Raw genomic sequence first — 21,122 nt, forward strand, 5'->3', positions numbered from 1 at the left:
AGAATTATATAAACTAAAGAATTGGTTTGATTTGAATAAATTGTCATTAAATTTAAATAAAACTAAATTTATGGTATTTAGTAATAAAGAGATAAATAATGAGATCAGAATTACTATTAATGATAATGCATTAGAAAGAGTAAATCATATAAAATTCCTTGGAGTAATTATTGATTGTAAAATGACATGGAAACCGCATATTTTTAACGTTCAGAAGAAAGTATCAAAAACGATTGCAATTTTGTATAAGTTGCAATATATTTTGAACAAAAATGCATTACATTTACTTTATAGTTCACTTGTCACACCATACTTAACGTATGGTATTGAAATATGGGGAAATACATACAAAACTAGAACCAATCCAATTTTCCTATTACAAAAGAAGGTTATCAGATTAATTAACTATGCACCTTATAATTCACCAAGTAATTTACTGTTTCATCAATCAAAAAATTTGAAGTTTTATGACTTAGTTGATTTGTACACGTTAAAGTTTATTTATCAAGCCAAATATAATAAAACTCCTAAATGCTTGCAATTATTATTTACCCAGCGAGAAAGTAAATATAATCTTAGAGGATTATGTATATTTAATCAACCACAAGTACATTCTACATTAAGAGAACACTGTTTATCAAATAAAGGAGTTAAATTGTGGAATAGTTGCTGTAATGAGTTAAAACAAGCCACGTCTATTTTTCAGTTTAAAAATATCTACAAGAGAATAACATTGGAAAAATATTTATTAGAATGAAAATTAATTAAATAGGCTTGTTTCTGGTGTGGACAATGGTCCACTAATGTGTTACTGTTAATTTTATGAACAGATGTTGTTATTAATGAGTTGCATTTATGATTCTAAAGTTAAGGGCAGGCACAATAAGCTTTAGCTTCTGCCTGCACCTGGTCATCTATAGTGTTTATGTTTTGAATGATTTGATTGAATGAATGATCTGTAAATGACCAAACCGAAATAAATTAAATGAAAATATGGAGAAACATTAGCATTTATTTGGAGTTGTGTTTCTTGCCACCTGACACATGCAAGTCCAACATTCATTTTTTTTGCACTGTTTTTGGTCTTTAGCTGCTAAACGTTCCACTATTTTCACCAGCTAGCTACTAACTGGTGTCTGCTGTTTGGTGCTGAGCGGATAGTGTTCAGTGGGTTCTCCTGCAGTGAAGCTGTGGGCTGGAAAACATATAGTTGAATCTCATGCAGAGTCAGGTTTCGCATACAAGCAATCATTTAAGGAGTTAGAGAATAATTGTGGTAATGATTAAAAGAAACCATTGCAGAAGGGATGCAAACAGCAGTCTCCGATCACACAATTGTCACACAATTTGGTGATCCAACCATCCAGCCCAACCGTTTTGACAACCTCACACTATTTTCTGCCTTTGCACCTAAGAGACAACAATCATTATTCACACGACCGCAAGTAACAAACAGTATAGACAGGGAAATGATAATAGACGTTACACAGAGACACAAAGATCAAACACATAGAAATTCAAGGAGACTATCTGAAGAAAAAAAAGCTACACATTCCACACACAAATCAAGAAACCAAAATTAGTGGTTGCACTTGTATGGTGAAAATGTAAAGAAACCTCCTGATAACATGACAAATGCTTCAGAGTCAGTCACAGCTTCCCAAATATGAATGAATAAAATAGGCAAGTACACACACACACACACACACACACACAGACAGAGGCAATAAAGCATAAAGATGAACAGCTGCTGTGAACAGCCCCCCAACCTTTAAGACACGTACAAAACAAGGAGAGGAAAATAAATGAAAAAGTGAGGGAGAGGCGAAAGACACATTCACATCTTACACCACACCTGCCCAGAAACTCAAACATCAGCAGCCACAAAACGAAGAAATTGAATCACATACATGGATCTACCCCAGTGTTAACAAAACATTGGATAATATACTGTTTACATACAGAATATTTATAGAAATACTTAGAATGTAAGAATGAAAACTATTTTTTCTACTAAACTACTAAAGAAAGGAGCAAGTCAGACAGACAGTGATGTATGGTGATGTGTTCTGTCTTTGTCATGCAGAGATCCGTGAGGCGTTTCGTGTTTTGGATCGGGATGGGAATGGTTTCATCTCCAAACAAGAGCTGGGCATGGCCATGCGCTCCCTGGGTTACATGCCCAGCGAAGTGGAGCTGGCCATCATCATGCAGAGACTGGACATGGATGGTGAGGCACTACATAAGGACACACACTTGGGTGCATGCACAGAGCATGCATGCTCACAGTGAACCTTTTCATAAAAGGACAAGTGGTTGGATGTTTAACATATTCTGCATGTATATACTGTTTGTTTATAGTTGTGTCTGTATTAAAATATGATGTGTACAAGCTTGAAGAAGAATATTTTCCTTCCAAATAAAGCAAGCCATATGATTATTTCTATGTGTTTAATTTCAATGTGATGTAAATTAAAAACAGTGTTAAATGATGCCAAAAAACACACAACTTAATGCCTTTCGCACTTTCGCAAAATGTGATTCTGAGTTACAGTTTTATTAAAAATGTTCCAGCAAAATTGTTTCTAAACTGCCGTGAGAGCAGCAGGTGGTCAATTGTCAAAAACAAATTCCGTTGGAGACAATAAAGAGAGAAGCTGTCGGCTCTTGTTCCTTAAACTTACAGCTCTGCTTGTAAATTCACAGAGGATTGCGATTACTCCTAAGCTGTTCCTGCATCACAAACAAGCTAGTCAATCGTTCAAATGGTTCTTATCTGCCTGCTCTTGATTCCTCAGCCCGTGGCAAATATCAAAGGTCAAAGCTAAAAGCTTTTTGCTTTTGCCTCCATAAGTAGTTCACCTGAGAGCAGCGCAGCCATTTGTTCTGGGGAGAGACAGTATCTCTACTCCTGACTTCTATCTTCTCAATGTTGTCGCTAGTAAAGCACTGAAAGTGGACATGGCACAATTAGCTGAAGAATGTCAGTTATTATCTGGTTGTTAGACAACCTGCACAGTCCATCAGATGATTAATTTTATGTCATTAAATCCCTCCTTCCCAAAGCGTAATCCGCTGATCTCTGGCATTATCTTTTTATCCCTCCTTCAGGTTTTAGGCAAAGTAGTCTTAAAATATAAGATTATATTTGTCAATTTAAAGCTGCATTTTTGAGAAACTGCAGTCAGGTTTCAGAACAGTCAACTGATCAAACTGATCATTTAAATATATCCATGCATTATCTATATCCGCTTATCCTTTGCAGGGTTGCGGGAGGCTGAAGCCGATCCCAGCAGTCGTACACCCTGGACAGGCCACCAATTCGTCATAGGGCTGACACATAGAGAGAAACAACCATTCATGATCACATTCACACCTAAGCGCAATTCAGAGCCACCACTGTGGACTGTGTGACGGAGTTGGAGCACCCGGGGATAACCCACACTGACACAAGGAGAACATGAAAACTCCACACAGAAAGGTCCCAAACATGAACTTCTTGCTGTGAGGCAACTTTTCTAACCACTGCTCCACCTTGCTGCCCCATTTAAACACAAGTAAACATTATTAAAAACTTAATTATCCCTACATGTTAAAATGTAATCTTAACTGTGGACAAACTCAAATTTCACATTTTCTTACATTTTTGCCTGTTCAGCTGGTCTGTGCACTGACATAAAGACTCTCTGGGAATTCACAGCAATTAATTAAAATGTATTCATTGCAAGAGTACTGTCTCTGTTTTCTCTGTAATTAGTACCAAATTACATAGTTCTTTCTCTGGAACTTCTTGGCAATGATTCAAAAATTACAGACCCAAAAAAAAGTGTTATCCTACTACCAATACTAACACAGCAGCACTGAGACTCGTGCTCGTACTAATGCTTCTGATATGCTACTTATTAGATCAAACAATAAATAACACAATAGATAACACTGTAAACTGGTGGTAAAATGAATAATGGCAATAATATTATAATAAGTCTATGCAGTAATTCAGTTTATAAGACATGCTGTCGTGGAGGTTTTTACTGAGTATTAATTCCATGGGACACTGGCTGTTGATTGCTATCTCTAACAACATGCAACAGTAGAATACATAATGCAAACACTCACGAGTTGTGTCCTTAGAATTTAAATTTTTGAATGTTCTCCGAATTGTCACTTCGACGCACAAAACAATCTCACAATCGCTCACACACAGACGCACGCTGGCACGCACTCGCACAGGTGCACACACTTTATTTAAAAGGTGAATTAGTGCTGATGATGCATGGGTGTTTGTCATGGATGAGGGCACATCCATCTGTTGATCTATCTCAGGGCGCTTTTTCTTGTTTCGGCAAGCAAATAAACTTCAGCATAAAATGCATTATTTAGCTCCGATCTGCCAGCCTTCCTGTCTGTGAATCTGATTTTCTATTGTCCTGGTCTGTCTCCCTGCCTTTCTCTCTTTCTGTGTGTGCGTGTGTGTGTGTGTGTGTGTGTGCGTGTGTATGTGTGTGTGTGTGTGTATGTGTGTGTGTGTGTGTGTGTGTGTGTATGTGTGTGTGTGTGTGTGTGTGCGTGTGTGTATGTGTGTGTGTGTGTGTGTGCGTGTGTGTATGTGTGTGTGTGTGTGTGCCCACAGGGGACGGCCAGGTGGATTTTGAGGAGTTCATGACGATACTAGGGCCCAAACTGCTGTCGTCTGACAACAGAGAAGGATTCCTGGGCAACACCATCGACAACATCTTCTGGCAGGTGAATAAGTAACTAAAGCTGGATTCTCACTCACAATCACTCACAATCCTCATCATCTATCAGTTCCCTCCTCTACATCTCCTCTTACTTACTCTGTCTGTGTATTTAAGCAGTCAGAGCAACTCTTACATCCTTAGGCACAGCCCTAGTTTCTGCAGGGACTCTGCTCAGACACACACCTACTTAAGTGCAAAAATACATACACACACACACACACACAGACACACACACAAAAAAAAACACTCTCAGCCCCCCCACCTGCTTCCTCGGTTCTGACAAAAACAGAGACTTTTTTCTTTCGTCTCAAGGCGCTGAAGCAAAAGAGACCTGCTAAAAATTAGGTGCGTTTCCTTTTGTGAGTATGTGTATGTTTTGGGGTTCGGGTGTGCGTGTGTGTTTTATCATTCACAGCGTTGCAGAAGGGATGTGACACTGTATGGGGGAAGTCTGAGTCTTGTGTGCTTTTAAAATGTCCAAACTAAGGCTCAGTGGTGATTGAGGCTGCAGCTCATCTACATGCTTTTGAACGTGCTTCCTTTGTTTTTGAAAATGGTTCCGGACAGAATATCTGCTCTCAGAGTGTTGTTTTTGTCTCTTAGGTAAGACATGCGACAATAATGAAAAGTGCAGTGCGTTTTGAGTGTGTGTGTTTGAGTGTGAGGACGGCTGGTTGAGCAGGGTGACAGCTCTCAGGAAGCTGTTCCCTGCTTTCCTTGAGTCAAATGAGAGGAGAAACATTTAGAGGGTGACTCACTGAAATGAGGAGGTGTGTGCGTTTCAGGTTGCACACACATACTGGGCCACATTTACATAGACATTCTTTATCCTAGATTTCATTGTGCAGTCACTTCAGAAAACATAATTGAAAAAATAAATATAAATTGAGTGAAATAGAACACTTTTTATAAATGAGACGCATTGCATCTATGAAGGAGGGATGGAGCAAGATGGACTACAGTGCGCCAGCCAGCAAGGCTAAATGAGATGAAAGAATAGAGAGGCGAGCTGGACAATATGTGAGGATGGGGAGGGAGTTGGAGGGTGGTGCGGGGGGATGCCCCACATAAAGATACAGGAATATAAAGAAAAACCACAAAGGAAGAGAGTGGAAGAAAATGAAAAAAGAGGAATGAGAGACTGTGATTCATGAAGGTCGCAGACGGTGTGCGTCTCAGGGGTGATTTAAAATGTTCACCTACCACAAGGAGAGAGTCAGACCAAAAGAAAACAGGAAGAAGGGGACGGGAAAAGTGAGAGATGGAAGAGGAGAGAAGTAGGTGAGGAGAGAGGGAGCGAGCGAGCAATGAAAGCAGAGAGCAAAGAATATAGGAAGAGGGAGGAGGAGGAAGAGGAGGAGGGGGATGAAATGGTGGGAGGAAGTGTGTCTCTGAGGACTATGAGAACGGCATTTTGTTTTGTGTGTGTTTATATTTCACAGACCCCAGAGGGAGACAGGAAGAGAGGGAGTCATTGTATACAAAAAAGAAAGATGGAGGAGAAGGAGCACATCATGGTGGGCCATAATGACTCAGTTCAGTATGTTCCGATAATATCCTTGCACAGTGAGATGTATAATGATTGACTTTGTTGGGGAGACTGGAGTTGGCATGTTTTGTGTGTAATTATACTTCCCTCTGAGTGTGCATTTGTGTGTTTGTGTGTATTCAATACATTTCGTGTCTGATTGTATCCTGTTTGTTTGATTACCGTTGAAATATCTGGGGGGGGAGGGGGGGGGGGGGATTCTGTTTTTCTGTTTATTTTCTGCTGTAGCATGGCCTGTGTAAAACCTCAGGGAGATTTAGATATCTGCTTTGAAAAAACTCCTGACTCAAGTTACTACATTTCTGCTGACAGTCAGTAAATTAGATTTGAAAAAAAGAAGCATCCAGCCTTCCATTGCAAATTAAGCCTACAATGCCTAAAGAGGAAAAAAATCTTTTTAGCTAACATCAGTAACAGTGTTTATGGTGTATAAATATGGCTGAGCGAGTGCAGGACAGAGGTCTGCATAATCTTCTATGATTTTACAGAAGCTGAAAGATTTTGTTACTAGTGTTTTTACTTATAATCATTTGGTAGATGCTTTTTGTCTTAAGGGCACTTGACACAACATGTAGACAGGAGAAATCAGGGATTGAACCAACCTTATGATAAATGCCCACCTTTCTCTACCACTTGAGGTCCTGCCATCGCAAGGGCCACCAAAGCATGTTTAACCCATTTACCCCAAACAAACAGACTTGAAACGTTCAACCAGAAAACGCAGTGAAACACTGCTTTCAGCCTGGTGTTAAGCAGAGCCGATCCTGACCTCCCTGGGGCCCTAGGCAATATTCTGCTATGGGGCCCTCCTACCTGACTTGTGAGCCATGAAAACAATTTGTCATTGCAGCACAGTCACACCTGACACCACAGTGCTCTCACAGTCTGTCTGTATATTAAAAAGTGGGCAAGTAACTCGGGAATTGTAATGTAATGTGTAATTGTAATTATTACTGTTTTGGATATAGACATACCTTACACTACTAGTTACTGGCAAAAGTATATATTGCAGAAACACGTTAATGCCCAACATGCGTAATAAGCTTGAATGGTCAGGGCTGGTCTGGACCTCTGCGCACTAAGTCAGTCCTCAGACTGGGGACCAATCTGCTGGGTCATTTAGTGGTTCAGCAACTGTTCCAATAGGGTCTGAGCTGCTCATATCTGATGCTGCCTGTACTTCACCTGGGTCTGTGTGACTTGCTAAAGACATCTGTACGGGATCTGTGCTAGTACCGGCTGAGGCTGGATGTGGATAAACTGTGCTTGTACTGGCTGACGATCTAGTCTCTACTCTACTGACAAACTTAAATATAGCCCCTATACATTATAGATAACAATACTTAGTTATTAATGTTATCAGCTGCATCAAGGCCTGTCAATCCATTGCTTTCCATCTTGCATATATCCAGAGTTGTAACTAAACCTTGACTTAGAGACTAGATCATTACTGTCTTGTTTTAAAATGAGGACAGGTCCTCACAGAGGTTGCTGCTGGAATGCATGAGTTTCATTTCGTCCTGTAATCTTTTCAGAGCTGCAGTTTATAAACACTGTTGCCAAACGTAAAAATAGTATTTCATCCTAACATTGGTCAGGCAAAAGACAGACTCGCTGCAAGCTAGCACAAACTTAACTTTACTGTTGTTTGCTGTCATCAGACATTGAGAGGTGAGGCAAGGAGAGCGGAGAGCATAAGTTTACCTGATTGCTGTTCCCAAAAGTCACTCTGACTGAGTTTTTTTCTCTTCTCATGGTCAGAAGGATAATCCCTCTTCATCCTCTCTTCAAAATTGTAAACACTGACACTTGCTTTGACACTAGAAGGTGGTGGGGACCTGCTTCCGCTTCATTTGAGGGACCCTAGGCAACGTGCATAGTTAGAGTATAAGACAGTCCAGCTCTGGTGTTAAGTTACTAGAAAACAGCTAGCATGGCTCTGTCCAAGTAGTAACAACAGTAACAAATTCGACCATCAAGCACTGTGAAACAATGCCCCTCTGCTCTTTTTTTTTTTAGAGCTCAACTTTTTTTTAAATTTTTTTATTTAATTATAATAACCGCATGAATTCAGCTTTTATGTCTTTCTGGAAAAGCAACAATAAAGTTAAGTCAAGGACTTATGTGAATATTTGCAAGGAGGGGCTACTCTCCTGCCTGTCTGTGTCTACTCCTCTCTGTCACTCTGTTTAGACACAACTCACAAATACGTGGACACAATTAAATACACATTTAAATAAACACAATAACAAACAGCAGTGATACTGTGTCTTATTCTTATGGTGGGCAGATTTGGATATTTCGTCATGTGGGGGGAAAACAACAGAGGAATTGAAACAGCGGTGTGAACAGCGGGGTGAGGGACTGAGAAATCAAAAGGGTTAGCAAGCACGGGATGCATGTTTCATCATTTATCAGAATCAGATCATTTAATCTATAATCAAATATCAATTATATAGTTTTCTTGCCAGATTCACTTACGGCACACAAAAAAAACAAGAACAGATGCTGAAACTATTGCTGCAGATCGCAAGGGCCGGCTGTATTCCCAGCATGAGAAGTGAGCCTTCCTGGAGCCGGTGCATACAACTGCATAGATTAAAATGAGAGCTGTCTATTGTGAGAAGTGCGAGTAAAAAAGACATGTAGTAGACATGTGGTGGACAGGAATAATTGAAATATCTTTTGCAAAACACCAAGTTGTGGGTTTACAGGAGTTTATGTGCAGGACTATTTCTTGTGCAGGCTGGCCAAACAATAGTCCTGTTTCCACTAGGATTGTCCCCTAAGGATTTACATAGTCGAATCAGAATCGTCAAGTCCTGCCTATTTTTGTGCGCGGCGAATGCAAGCAGAGGGTGGGGGGTGTTAAACTGAGGCTTTTTGAAGACCCTTTTCTCTCTCTCTCTCTCGCCTGTCATTTACCGGTCTTGTGCAGAGTTTTGCGTGCATTTTGTGCTGCCGACAACTGCATGAATGTTCCTCGCGGGTCTATTTCAAGTAGACGGCTATTTAAAAATGATAAAATATTCTTTGTGTGGTTCATCAGTGGTGACTCTTCAGCTCCTCCTATACCTACGCGTACACATGCGCACTGACGGCCCAGGTTACAATTTCAAATTTATTCATGCACTTTAAAAACATTTATTGAAAGTTTTATTCTTTTTACATGTTTATTTACAGCATTTAATGTTGAAATGTATGTTGTTGCCTAATAGGCAGTATATTAACTTACAGAGAACTGGTCGTTCTATGTAAAATCAGACGTTGAGCACCCCCACATCACCAAAATGGCATGATCCTTGTTTAGCTGCGAAGCTTCGACTGTGAAATTGACAGTCAAATCAGGCTCTGCCCATCGAAGCCCCGAATCTTCAGCTATTTGGGGTCAACCCTAGTTCCAACTCTTTATGCTAAGCTAAGCTAAGCTATTGGTGGTAGTTTCAAACTGAATGGACAAACTAGTCCTCGACCACTTGTAAGTATTTTTGTCAATTACAGCAGAGTGAAAAGAAGGGTGAAGGAAGCAGAATGAAATAGTCAGCCAGTGACAGGCTTATCACTGCCCCTGCATCTGTTGAGACAGTCTGTAGTGTTCATACTGATGAACAGTGATGCCAAATGTAGTGTAATTTTAAAAAAGTGGTGTGTCTCTGTTACATAATAACTGCCATTGGGTGCATGGTTTCATTCAAAGTGCAGTACGCAGGTACCTGTTAATGTTTTAAAATAGGGGAGCAAATTTGTAAAGATACGTAATTGGCAGGGGGGAGTAATTTCAAACTGTTTTTGCCTGCATTTCTACACCACTTAAACGGACTTATGGTAACAGTAGAGGAAAATTTCCAAAACATAAAATAATCATAATTTTGCATATGCCCTACTAAATCTTACAGATGATTAATAATGACACATTGTTTGTTCCTCACTTTGTTGAATATAACTGCATGGCTCATAAAATCCCATTTGAGCCAGTTGTCAGTTGTGGTGAAGCAGGGTTGGAAGAAAAACATGCTGGACAGGGGGTGCGTGCTCTAATAGAGGTTTGGGAAACACTATTCTAGGTTAGTGTGTGTTTGTGCGTGCGTGCATGTATATGATGCATTTGAAAAAGTTGGGTAAATTGCTTTTCTGTGTGTTTACCTTCCAATACATCGAAAAATAAAATCAACAGGGCTTATGCAAATTATAATAATAATAATAATAATAATAATAATTATTATTATTATTATTATTATTATTATTATTATTATTATTATGTAGTATTTTTATCTTCCGTAGGTAGCTTTGCCTGACACTATGTAGAACTGAAGTCCCGGGCAGGATTTCAATAGCGAGAACAGCGTAATGCTTAATGGCATCAACAAAACATCAGCCAATGCACGTGTACAGCTGTCCTTATTTACAACAACAAGAACAACAACACATCTTACATAAAGCTGCTTTAAAAAGAGCCGACTCTTGGATTTGGCTATTTTCAGTCTATAATCGCTGTTTGGAAATATTGTGTTCCTCACCTTTGTAAACAGTCTTCTGAGTGGACTGACAGACAAAGCATGCTGTGGCAAATGATCAGTGACAGGTTATACTGAGCCAACTCATAGGGTGGTTTTAGCAGAAAATAATAAAACAATCATGGTCTGCTTAAAAATGATCACCTGATTGCTGCAACTGTATGATGATAAGTTTATTTTTAAAAAGACAAAAAGTGGGGTAGCAAAACCACAACATTGCTCCCTCTAACTGAATAATGGGGATTTGCTCCATTGCTCAGGCCCCTGTGACCATAAGTGCAATTATTTTAACACTGTTTTCCAAAAAGTGACCAGCACAGGGCCTCTTCGGTTTCAGGACCTTGGCTGTGAAACATGTTGCTTCAGATTGACAAAATCAAAACAAAAATGTTGATATTTCTAGAAAATTGTCCCTCCTTAAATCCTATACAACTGTGACTGATCTAATTCATTTTATTATTAATTTGTGGTTGGCAGTAGCCTCTACTATCTTTGTTAAAAGTAACTCATATAACCTGCACTTTTGTAATATTTTATACTAACATTTGTCCTCCGTGTGTGTGTGTGTGTGTGCGCGCGCGCGCGCGTGTGTGTGTGATTGTGTATACATTTTCCTTTTTGTTAAAGCACTTTGGTACAAACTTCACTTGGACACAACAGAACTGCTGCTAGACAGAAAACAGGAGGAAAACAGTACAGGGTAAAAGAAACAATGCTTGCAGGTTGTCACTCTGGGAGGCTTTTTAGAGAAGGGTCAGAAGACAAAGCAGGTGAATGACTGACGAAACAAGCTTGTGCTGTTTGAGGGCAGGATTAGATGGGAGGGACAGCGTGTAAGCACCTGTTCTTCTGATTGATGTGTCCTGGCTCCATCAGTATGTCATCGGTCACTGCTCCCGATCCCCTGCTGTTTTCCTGTCACACGCACACTCACAGGCATATAAATACACACACATATATTACATATTTGAGTTCATTCAGTGGAAGACGAAATGCTCTGACAGGCAAACTCTTAAGTCTTTGCATCCCCTGTTCATCGCTGTGTGTGTGTGTGTGTGTGTGTGTGTGTGTGTGTGTGTGTTTGTGTGGATGTCGATGTCCTTCAGAGACCGGGCAGAGAGAGAAATCACTCTGTTGGTTGGTAACCGGTAGCGGCACCACTGTGGCATTTCCCCCCTCAGACAGACAGACAGGAACATTGTACATTCTCCGTGCTCCTGCACTGAGCTGTCATGTTGTCTGTCCTGCGGCTGCAGTCCAAAGAGTTGTTCCTCCATTTCCCAGCATCCATTCAAGGCAGACTTTGGCAAGAAGCAGAGCAGAAATCCGGCAGCTCAGGCCCTCCAACTGCTGCTATCACTCCCAGTTTCTCTGCCCTGGAGTGCCACACAAGGTTGCATGAGTCAGAGCAGTTAATCATTGAATGTGCATTTTTGTTTGACCATGGAAATTTGAAGTATTATTACATATAATTTGAGGTGTAGGTAAAACTCATCATAACTGAATGTAGGCTTGTTTTGCAGCTGTGGTTGCAAACATGATGTTCACTGTCGCAAATGGGCCCTAAACAGCATCCGAAAATATTAGTAACTGAGATGAAATTGTCATCCAGTGTTTAAAACTGTACACCAATGACTGCACCAGTCCATCACCCATCACTGCTTACCTCAAATACTCAGATGACACAGCCATTCTTGCCCTGCTCACAGAAAACCACTGTGCTCTGGGCTATCACAACATGGTTGCATACTTTATCCAGTGATTTGAGGATAACCATCTGCACCTCAGTGTCATCAAACCTCACCTCAGAATCCCATTCTCATCAAAAACACAAGTCAAAATGGTTGACAGTTTCCAATACGTCAGAGTGACACTGTACAATCGACTGTACAGTTTCAACCAGCAAACTTATGTCACTTTATGTTGACCCTAATCTCCTCCTATTGTCGTACAGCATTATTCGCCCCATCCTAATGCACTGTTCCACCTGCTTCTATAACATGTAATCCATTACTTATCAGTCCAAACTCACACACAGAACCAACACCGCTGCCAGGATAATTGGTCTCACCACACCAACAGAGCCAAACAATAAGGCCATTACACACATTACAACCTCAGTAGCACAGGATATCACACACCCACTCAATCACCACCTAACTCTACTGCCCTCCAGGCGTAGGTACAGAGCACTGAGGTGCAGAAAGGCTTGCTTTGGGAAAAGCCTAATCCCTGCAGCCCTGTATCTCTATGCCTGTATCTCTGTCACTTTTGTTTGTCTGCTACTTAAAAAAGCCTCAGAGTGAAAACAAGTCTTTTCAAAAAGGAAATAAAAGGTTGTTTTAGTTTGATCTAAGTTTGCTTAATTAATTGTGAATAATATTGATCTTTTACCTTAGCTACCAAATAGAGGATATACATGTGTTTGTGTGGATATGTGTGTGAGTGAGAGGGGGAAGAGGTAGTAGACAAGACAGAAACTGAGCTATTTAATGAGTGTATTTGTCTTTGTATGTGTGAAAAAATGTTTCTATTTACTGCAATGTCCCAGGTTTGTTAACAATGTTGTGTGTCGTGTTTTTGTTCTTGTGTGTGTACGTGTATGCCTCCACATACATGTTTCCATTATTACAGTATAAATCACCTGGAAAGGCAACATGGACGTTAGATGGGATACATAAAATGTGTGTTTGCATGTGTCTAAATGTTTGTTATCATGCATGCATATTTGTAGATAATATAAATGAATTATTGCATTGATATCTTGGTTACGGTCGATTGATTGCTTTGTTAGAACACCAATAAATAGAGCTTGGTATAATTTGATTTCTTTGCAATACAAGTGCCAAAACAATACCTGGGTTTTGTTTTTCAATATTAAAACATGTTATCTAAAAACATGCACTTAAGAACCTAAAAATAAGTGCATCTGGTTAAAGGAAAGGTTTGACATTTTGGGAAATACAGGAACCAGTTAGCTTAGTTTAGTATAAAGACTGGAAGCAGCATGGCTCTTTTAAAGGTAAAAAATTGTTTTCCAGCCAGAACGTCAAAAAATCGCTAATGAACTTATCTTGTTTGGGGTTTTTTGATACGTACAAAAACCACGTAGTTTAAAAAAAATATGGGATGTTATGTGCTGGACTATTTCTTGGCTGGGAGCAGTGACTTGCTTGAGTGTCCGCTAGCTGCCTGGCTGCCTGAAGTCACTGCTCCCCACCAAGAAATAGTCCAACACATAACCCCCCTGTAAAACGACGGATCAAACAGGGTGTAATGTGTTAATTAGTATGCTTTAATGGTGATGGTAGGCAGATTTTGTTACTGATGTACAGAGCCAAGCCAGCTGTTTCCCGCTATTCCTCACTTTATGCTAAGCTGAGCTAACATACTCAAGCTGGCTATAGCTTCACATTTCATGGACAGATATATGAGTATTAACAGCTAGTATCTTTTCATCTAACTGTCAGCAAAGGAGTGAATAAGCATGTCAAATTATTCCTTTAATGAATAAGTAAACTGCAAATCTGACATGGCATTTAATGTCAGGTTTCAGCAATTGATGGTCACATTTTGGTTGATACCAATGATAACTACTAGTACAATTTCTAACTTCTCATTAGTTGGTAAATAATATGCCTCTGTTGGTTAAGCATGAATTTTTGTTGTTTATAGCATTTAGCAAGTATGACAATAAAGCATGAGCAGTATTATCGTTCCCTCGTTGAAATGAGCATCTCCTCTTCACCATCCCAACTCTTTTATGTCGTAATCACCATTGTCTGCCAGTTCTGTTTTCTCCATCTGTGTCTCCCACTACTTCCTTCGTCTCAGTTTTCTCTGACCTTGCCATTCTTTTATTATTTTCCCCTTATTTTCTTCCTCTTTGCCTTGCCTGTCTCAGTATGTCCATCTGTTGTGCTAAACCAAGCGACTGATTGTATTTGAGGCTGTCAGTGAGGTAAATAATCCAGACATAGATGCTAGTGGGTTTGAGGATGGCGTGTGCATGTGTGTCCATGGATTGTAGGGGGGATCTGCGGGGGCAGGGGGGGGGGGGGGGGGGGGGGGGGGGGGGGGGGGGGGGGGCAGGAAGGACGTGATGTTTTGGAAGGGCAGACAGAGAACAGGACAGATCAAAGTTATGGTTCAGACGTCAAGTCAGTGATTGGTCAGATTGGTCATAAATCATATTAAACACAAACATGCACACACAACTAAGAATACACTTACGAGAAGTAAATGTGCCAGAATTTCCATTGTACACATCAACGCACACATTCAGGTTTGTATACTGATTCAGGCACCCAAAAATAGCACGTGGGATCCACAAGCAAACGTGTTGCCAAATTATAACTGACACCTTTCCTACTTATGTAATGTACCTGAACATTACACATTTAGCTAATAAAACACACATTCATACATGCCATTCTTGCAGCTTGTACATTTCATGTCTCATTCTTATCTTCTGTATTTATCTGCCCTCATAAAGCCAGTTTGTGGATGATTGTGTCTCTGCATTGATCACCGTGTGCCCCTGCAGTTTGACATGCAGCAGCTGTCTCTGGATGAGCTGAAGCAGGTGCTGTTCCACGCCTTCCGGGACCACCTGACAATGAAGGACATAGAGAACATCATCATCACAGAGGAAGAGAGCCTCAACGAAACCTCAGGGAACTGCCCTGAGTATGAGGGAGGTGAGGAAGCTGTTCTTTGCTGGTATAAATATCTGTGCTTATAAAAAGTAATCTTGTACTGTAATTCAGACGATATTTTATGCAGCAATTTGACATTGAGCTAAGCCCATGTATGTAAATGTACTACAAAACCATTATCCCAACATTAATCCATATAAGAACTGTATGCTTAATCAAACTGTCTGACATTTGACAGAAAGATGAGAAGATTGATTCCACTCTCATATCTCTGCACTAGCGTAGAGCAAGAGCCATGAGGCAGTTAGCTTAGCTTAGAATAAAGAGTAGGAGCAGGGCTAAACTAGTCTGTTTCCAGATCTTCTACCCACATCTCTAATTTGTTCAGCATTTCAAATATGTCTGCTGTTACATTCTTTGATTTCTGCTGTTAGGGACATCATATTAACACATAGCTAGCTTGCTACTGTAAAGCTACATCCATAAAAAATAGTGAAAGCAAAAGTAACTGTACAGGTTGTTCTAAATAAACATATTTAAAAAACACGTTTTCAATTAAAAGACGTTGTGACACTACTGTAATACTACAAATTGCCGTTTTTACATTTTTGTTTGTGTAGGGATTAAACAAACATGATGCAATGTGTTAACTAGTGAACTTTAGAGCTATTGGTAGGCACATATTTGAGTGTTGGAAGAGCCAAGCAAGCTCTTTTGGCCTGCTTCCAGTCTTTTTGCTAAGCTAAGCTAATTGCCTCCTGGCTCTAGCTCCATACTACAGGATACAAATATGAGAGTAGTAGTACTGATCCTCTCATCTAACTCTTGGCAAGAAAGCAAATTAGCATATTTTCCAAAATATAAAACTACTCCTTTAAAGGGGCTATATGTAAGTTTTTGATTTTAATAAATCAAATTGTCATTGCCTTATTGTCAATGGGCTCAAAACTCACTTAGAAATGAAGCACATGCCTGTTTTCTCCGTTGCTTGCATCCGCCACTATTCTGCTTTTAATGTGAGGTCTCTGGGTCACATTCAGCCCTGTGTGCGCTCCCGAGCCTCTCTCGTACTACAGCGACAACACGGCAGCTAACGACATGCAGTCCACTAACACCATAAAACAACTGGCTCACAGCAAAACACAGGCTCCACAAGGATACAAAACAACAATAAAGGTTCATGTGCTGAAGCCCATCAGACCAAACAGGTTCAGATGATGTCGAGTAAGAACAAAGTGAGCATTAGTAAAGCTGGAGAAACACATAGAAAGTCATGTTAGCTCGCCGAGCTAACACCGAGCAGTTGCTAACATTATCTAGTGCAAAGTTATATCGCTTTCCACATTACTTCACCAACGCGACCCATGTTACTATCCTGTGTACCACTGTTGATTTAGCCTGCAAGAAATGATGTAACGGCAAAAAGCAAATATGGAGCGATTTGTTTACTAACGTTAGCCTATAGTGATGCAGCCAGGAGCAGCCAGCTAACGCTACATTAGCTCGGACCTGCCGCTGTTTGCTTCGTAACGTTCAATTTAGATTTATTGCCTTTTACCAATACTCAGGTACACAGCTTCTCCACCTCTCAGTCGCTATTACTAACGTGACCCACATAATATACAACCCAGAGGAAGAGCCATCCACTGACACAACAGTAAAGTTACTTACTGCGGTCTAACTGTTATAAACTGTGATACAATCTCGTTAAAATATTCAGTCCAGCTCACTACCCGTTTCGTTATAATCTAATACATTTAGCAGTGCTGACATTGCAAGCCTCCAGTGAAAGATACACAGATAGTAAAGATAGCTACTGAAAGCAGCAGGCGAGCTAACAATGTAGCACGTCGGCTAAATGCAGTAAATGTACCGTGATCATGTAACAAGCATGGCTTAGTTCAACCTGCAGCTGATAAAACTATTGCTGTAACGTGGCAGTAGGGGTTTCCTGAGTTTCCAGCATGTTGTGTGAAGCAGTCTCCCTGTCTGTCTATAGCCGCTGTCACTCTGCCGATATGTGGCTGGCTGCGCTGAATGAAGTAACGTTACGGCGCCGGTGTTGATCTGCCTCTGAGACGGGAAAGTTGAAGTACCAGAGCCTGAACATGTCTGGAGAAAAGCCACAGCCTGCATGCTGGTGTTTCTGCGTTTATTGTGGTATTTCTGTATGAAAGTGGTTGTGTTTTGGTTCTGCTCGCTCATGAGTCGAAGTGAGCACGCGTACGAGCACACGCCTGGTTGCAATCTTAAAACCGCACCGCTAGTGGCCATTAAAAACTACATAATGCCCCTTTAAGGCTAAATTGTTGATGAACAGACAAATTCACTGTTTACAGAAAGTGTTGAGGATACTTTCTAAGTCTTGGTTGGCAAATTTCAAGGTAAAATCCTTATTTTTAATGAGCTGCTGTACCAACATGAAAATCCACCAAAGAGGTTTCATCTGTACAGTGGTGACCTTGAGACAAGGTCAAGAATGCTATTCACAGAAACAGATGTAATATTTAAATTATAAATTTAAATTTATTATAAAATTAAAATTATAAAATTTATTAATCTCGAGGTCATGCCTTTCTTTGTGTTTCAAAGCCAGAAATTAGAGGGCTGATGGGTTGCTAATGTCTGAGTGCCCAAGTGAATCACTAAAGGTTTCTCTCTTGAGACATAAAACCAAGTGATGTTGCTTTAGGGAGAAGAGGGAACAAAAAACCTTAATCTGACCCTGTGTTAGTTATGGTACAGATCTAGAAATTGCCCATCTGCAGTGAAACATCCACAAGTCAGACTAGGACAAAGGTAAAGAGAGATCAAACATACTAGAGAACTAGGAAAGTCTTAATGAATCCATTGGGTACTGGCCCACAGTTTCGGGAAGACCTAAAAAGAGACAGCCGGCAGGAATTGGAGAAACTTAGCAGAGAAGGGACAGTGAAGGAGGAGATAAGAGGCTAAAGAAGGGATCAGGGAACTGCTGGCTTGGCACTCTCTTTCACAAAGTTTCTGGTGTTGAGGGAAGGGCGTGACATGGAGTTAGGGAGAGGAATAAGAACAGTAGAAAGAGAAGTAGGCAGGGGGTAGAATAAAGAAGCGATGAAAAGGTATAGAGCCTCTCTTGTAAAGAACAACTGCATGTCTCCCCACATTTAACCCTCTTCCTACATCCTCAACTTCCCTCTCTCTTGCGTGCTTCCTTACCATCTCCTTCCTTCTCCGGTGGGACTTCAATGCCTTTCACAGTCCCTCTTAGATCCACAACTCAACGCTCTGACTTGATTTATTGATGCGGTGTGTGATTCTTACAAACTGAGACAAGGGGGCTGACAGAAAGGGAACTTTTAGTTGTTGTTCTTGCTGCAAGGCCTGTTGGAGGACACATCTGTGTCTACTCTTCCTCACTCAAACTCCAGACATAATGTATTTGCCCACACAGACAGGTAGCAGAACAAAAGTTCCAACTCACTCCTATTGTCTTGTTTTTTGCTGCAGCATAGAGTATTCAAACTGTTTGTGCCTGTGTATCATCATTTTTTTCATTGGAAACACTTCCACTGATGATCTGTTAGCTGCTATTTCATCCATATTTGTTTTGGGTCAAAGAAAATGAGCACCTTGAGAAACAGGTGAAAATTAATTCACTACATGAATGTACAAGGCACAGCAGAAGACACTTTGAGGATTATCAACATGTCTGCAAATTCATCTTCAAGTTTTAATTCTAAAAGTTTTTCATGTTAGCATGAGTTCATTCTTGATCTTGGGAACAAAATGTGTGACAAAACAAGTCTCTACTCAAAGGTCAATTTACCACCCTTTTTTGAGCTTTTGACTGCATGTCTCAGTCTTCACTCCAATGGAAGTGACTTAGGTATCATCACGTGAGTTTCGGTTATGTGACAGTTGGTCGTATTATGACTGTTAAGGGCAGTCTTTGAAGCAAATGTTAATGGCCTCCTTGATCTTTCTCCAGCTGTCCACTGACTCCTTTTTGATGGCATACTTACCTGAAATCCCAGTATGACCAAGTGGTTTTGTAATTTATGTACAGAATTGTATTGTTTATGGAATACATGCTTTTATTTGATTACTTAAAGCTACAGTTCATTTTGAGAAATACATTTTGTTTTCTTGTTGAAGATTGATACAAATGTTATGTCTGCGCATTATGCAATATGAAGCAGGTGCCAGCAGAGGCTTGACGTAGCTTAGCACTGTAAATGGGAAAACAGTTAGCCAGGCTCTGTCCCAAGAATCTGTCATTCAAATCTGCCTATCAGCACCTTTAAAGCTCAATATCTGTCAGGTTTGGGACCCAGAAGCAGACACTTGAACCAGCAGCAACTGATTTATTAAAAACAGACTACTTCAAAATAAAACAGGAACTAACCCAACAAAACCCCAAAAAACACTTATGAACACATTATATCTCATTTGTTTAAGCCATACAAAAACCGAAGAGTTAAAACTACTATTTATGCTTTTATAGGAGAACTATACTCTTGTCTCTTATTTCTTTTCTTTTCTCTTTCACTTCTCTCAGTCCATCCCAAGAAGAAGAATCGGCAGACATGTGTCAGGAAAAGCCTGATCTGCGCCTTTGCTATGGCTTTCATTATCAGTGTCATGCTTATCGCAGCCAATCAGATGCTGCGGAATGGCATGGAGTAACCAATTGCACTGTGAGCATGGGGAGTGGACAGAACAGCCATGACCTCACATCTTGTCTTTGCAGCCAAAGCTGGACCAGCCACAACCCAAGCACTTCTCTAAACAATCAGTTGAGTCTTTTTAAGTTTAATAACTTTCCCTATAGAAGCAGACAATTTGAGTAAAATTATATATTTGTTTTGCGTTGACGATGTCACCCAAGTAGAGTTACTGGACTTATATAGAATGTGAAATGGAAAGAAATCATGTTTTTATATAAATTGTGAGAATAAATAGTGAGTTTTATTTTGCTGTTTTCATGACCAAGACCACCCTTTAACTTGATTTTCTAATTACTGAAAAATGCTGATCAGGTGCTTTGAGCCATTCCTAATTTCTAAAACAAACAATGGTTATTATGGACAACTGCATATTTACCCTAGAGAAGTTGCATTGAATGGGAACAGAGTGAATGTTGGACACAGTATTTAAATGTATAAATTCCTCACATCTCATATGTTCGTGTATAAACCCCACACTTTTTGTGAAACATCAACATCCTCGGCCCAGTCTGCTAATCTTGGCGCACGTGAAGTCTTTCTGTGTGTCTGCAAGGAGCACAACTCAATACTCAGTGAGGGACCACTTATGAATCATCATTGTCCCACTATCCCTTCTCTTTAATCTTAATACTGATTGATTGATTTATTGATCATTTCACATTTGTGTGGATATGTGAAAGACGGTGTTGTCCGCATACATGATGTAAGCTCAGAGAGAAGTGTAAACTACATGAAGGTAAAAAAGAAGAAACATCAAATCAAAGAGCTATGTTTTTGGTTAATAATAGGGCCTGGCTGATATAAATTATGATATTTTAGTTATGTGTTACAAGATTGAAAATGTGTCACCTCAGCATCTCATTGTAATACTGCCCAACTGTGGTACATATAAACCACACAAAAGCATGCCAGTATATACACTGCCATACCAAACATTACTCTAACACCAGTTT

At 40.1% G+C, this 21,122-nt stretch overlaps 1 protein-coding gene across 1 annotated transcript in view; it reads left to right on the forward strand.

Annotated features, from left to right (window-relative positions):
• The window catches only part of caln2 (calneuron 2), a 25,434-nt gene extending 5,051 nt beyond the window's left edge, over window positions 1-20,383 (forward strand). Inside the window, exons 2-5 of the mRNA XM_046040480.1 lie at window positions 2,087-2,230; window positions 4,631-4,743; window positions 15,349-15,502; window positions 20,001-20,383. Of these exons, the coding sequence (XP_045896436.1) occupies window positions 2,087-2,230; window positions 4,631-4,743; window positions 15,349-15,502; window positions 20,001-20,128 (539 nt within the window). The 3' untranslated portion in view covers window positions 20,129-20,383. The remainder of the gene's footprint in view (window positions 1-2,086; window positions 2,231-4,630; window positions 4,744-15,348; window positions 15,503-20,000) is intronic.
• The last annotated feature ends 739 nt before the right edge of the window (window positions 20,384-21,122 follow it).

Source organism: Micropterus dolomieu, linkage group LG23 (assembly GCF_021292245.1).
Source record: "Micropterus dolomieu isolate WLL.071019.BEF.003 ecotype Adirondacks linkage group LG23, ASM2129224v1, whole genome shotgun sequence".
Lineage (NCBI taxonomy): Eukaryota > Metazoa > Chordata > Actinopteri > Centrarchiformes > Centrarchidae > Micropterus > Micropterus dolomieu.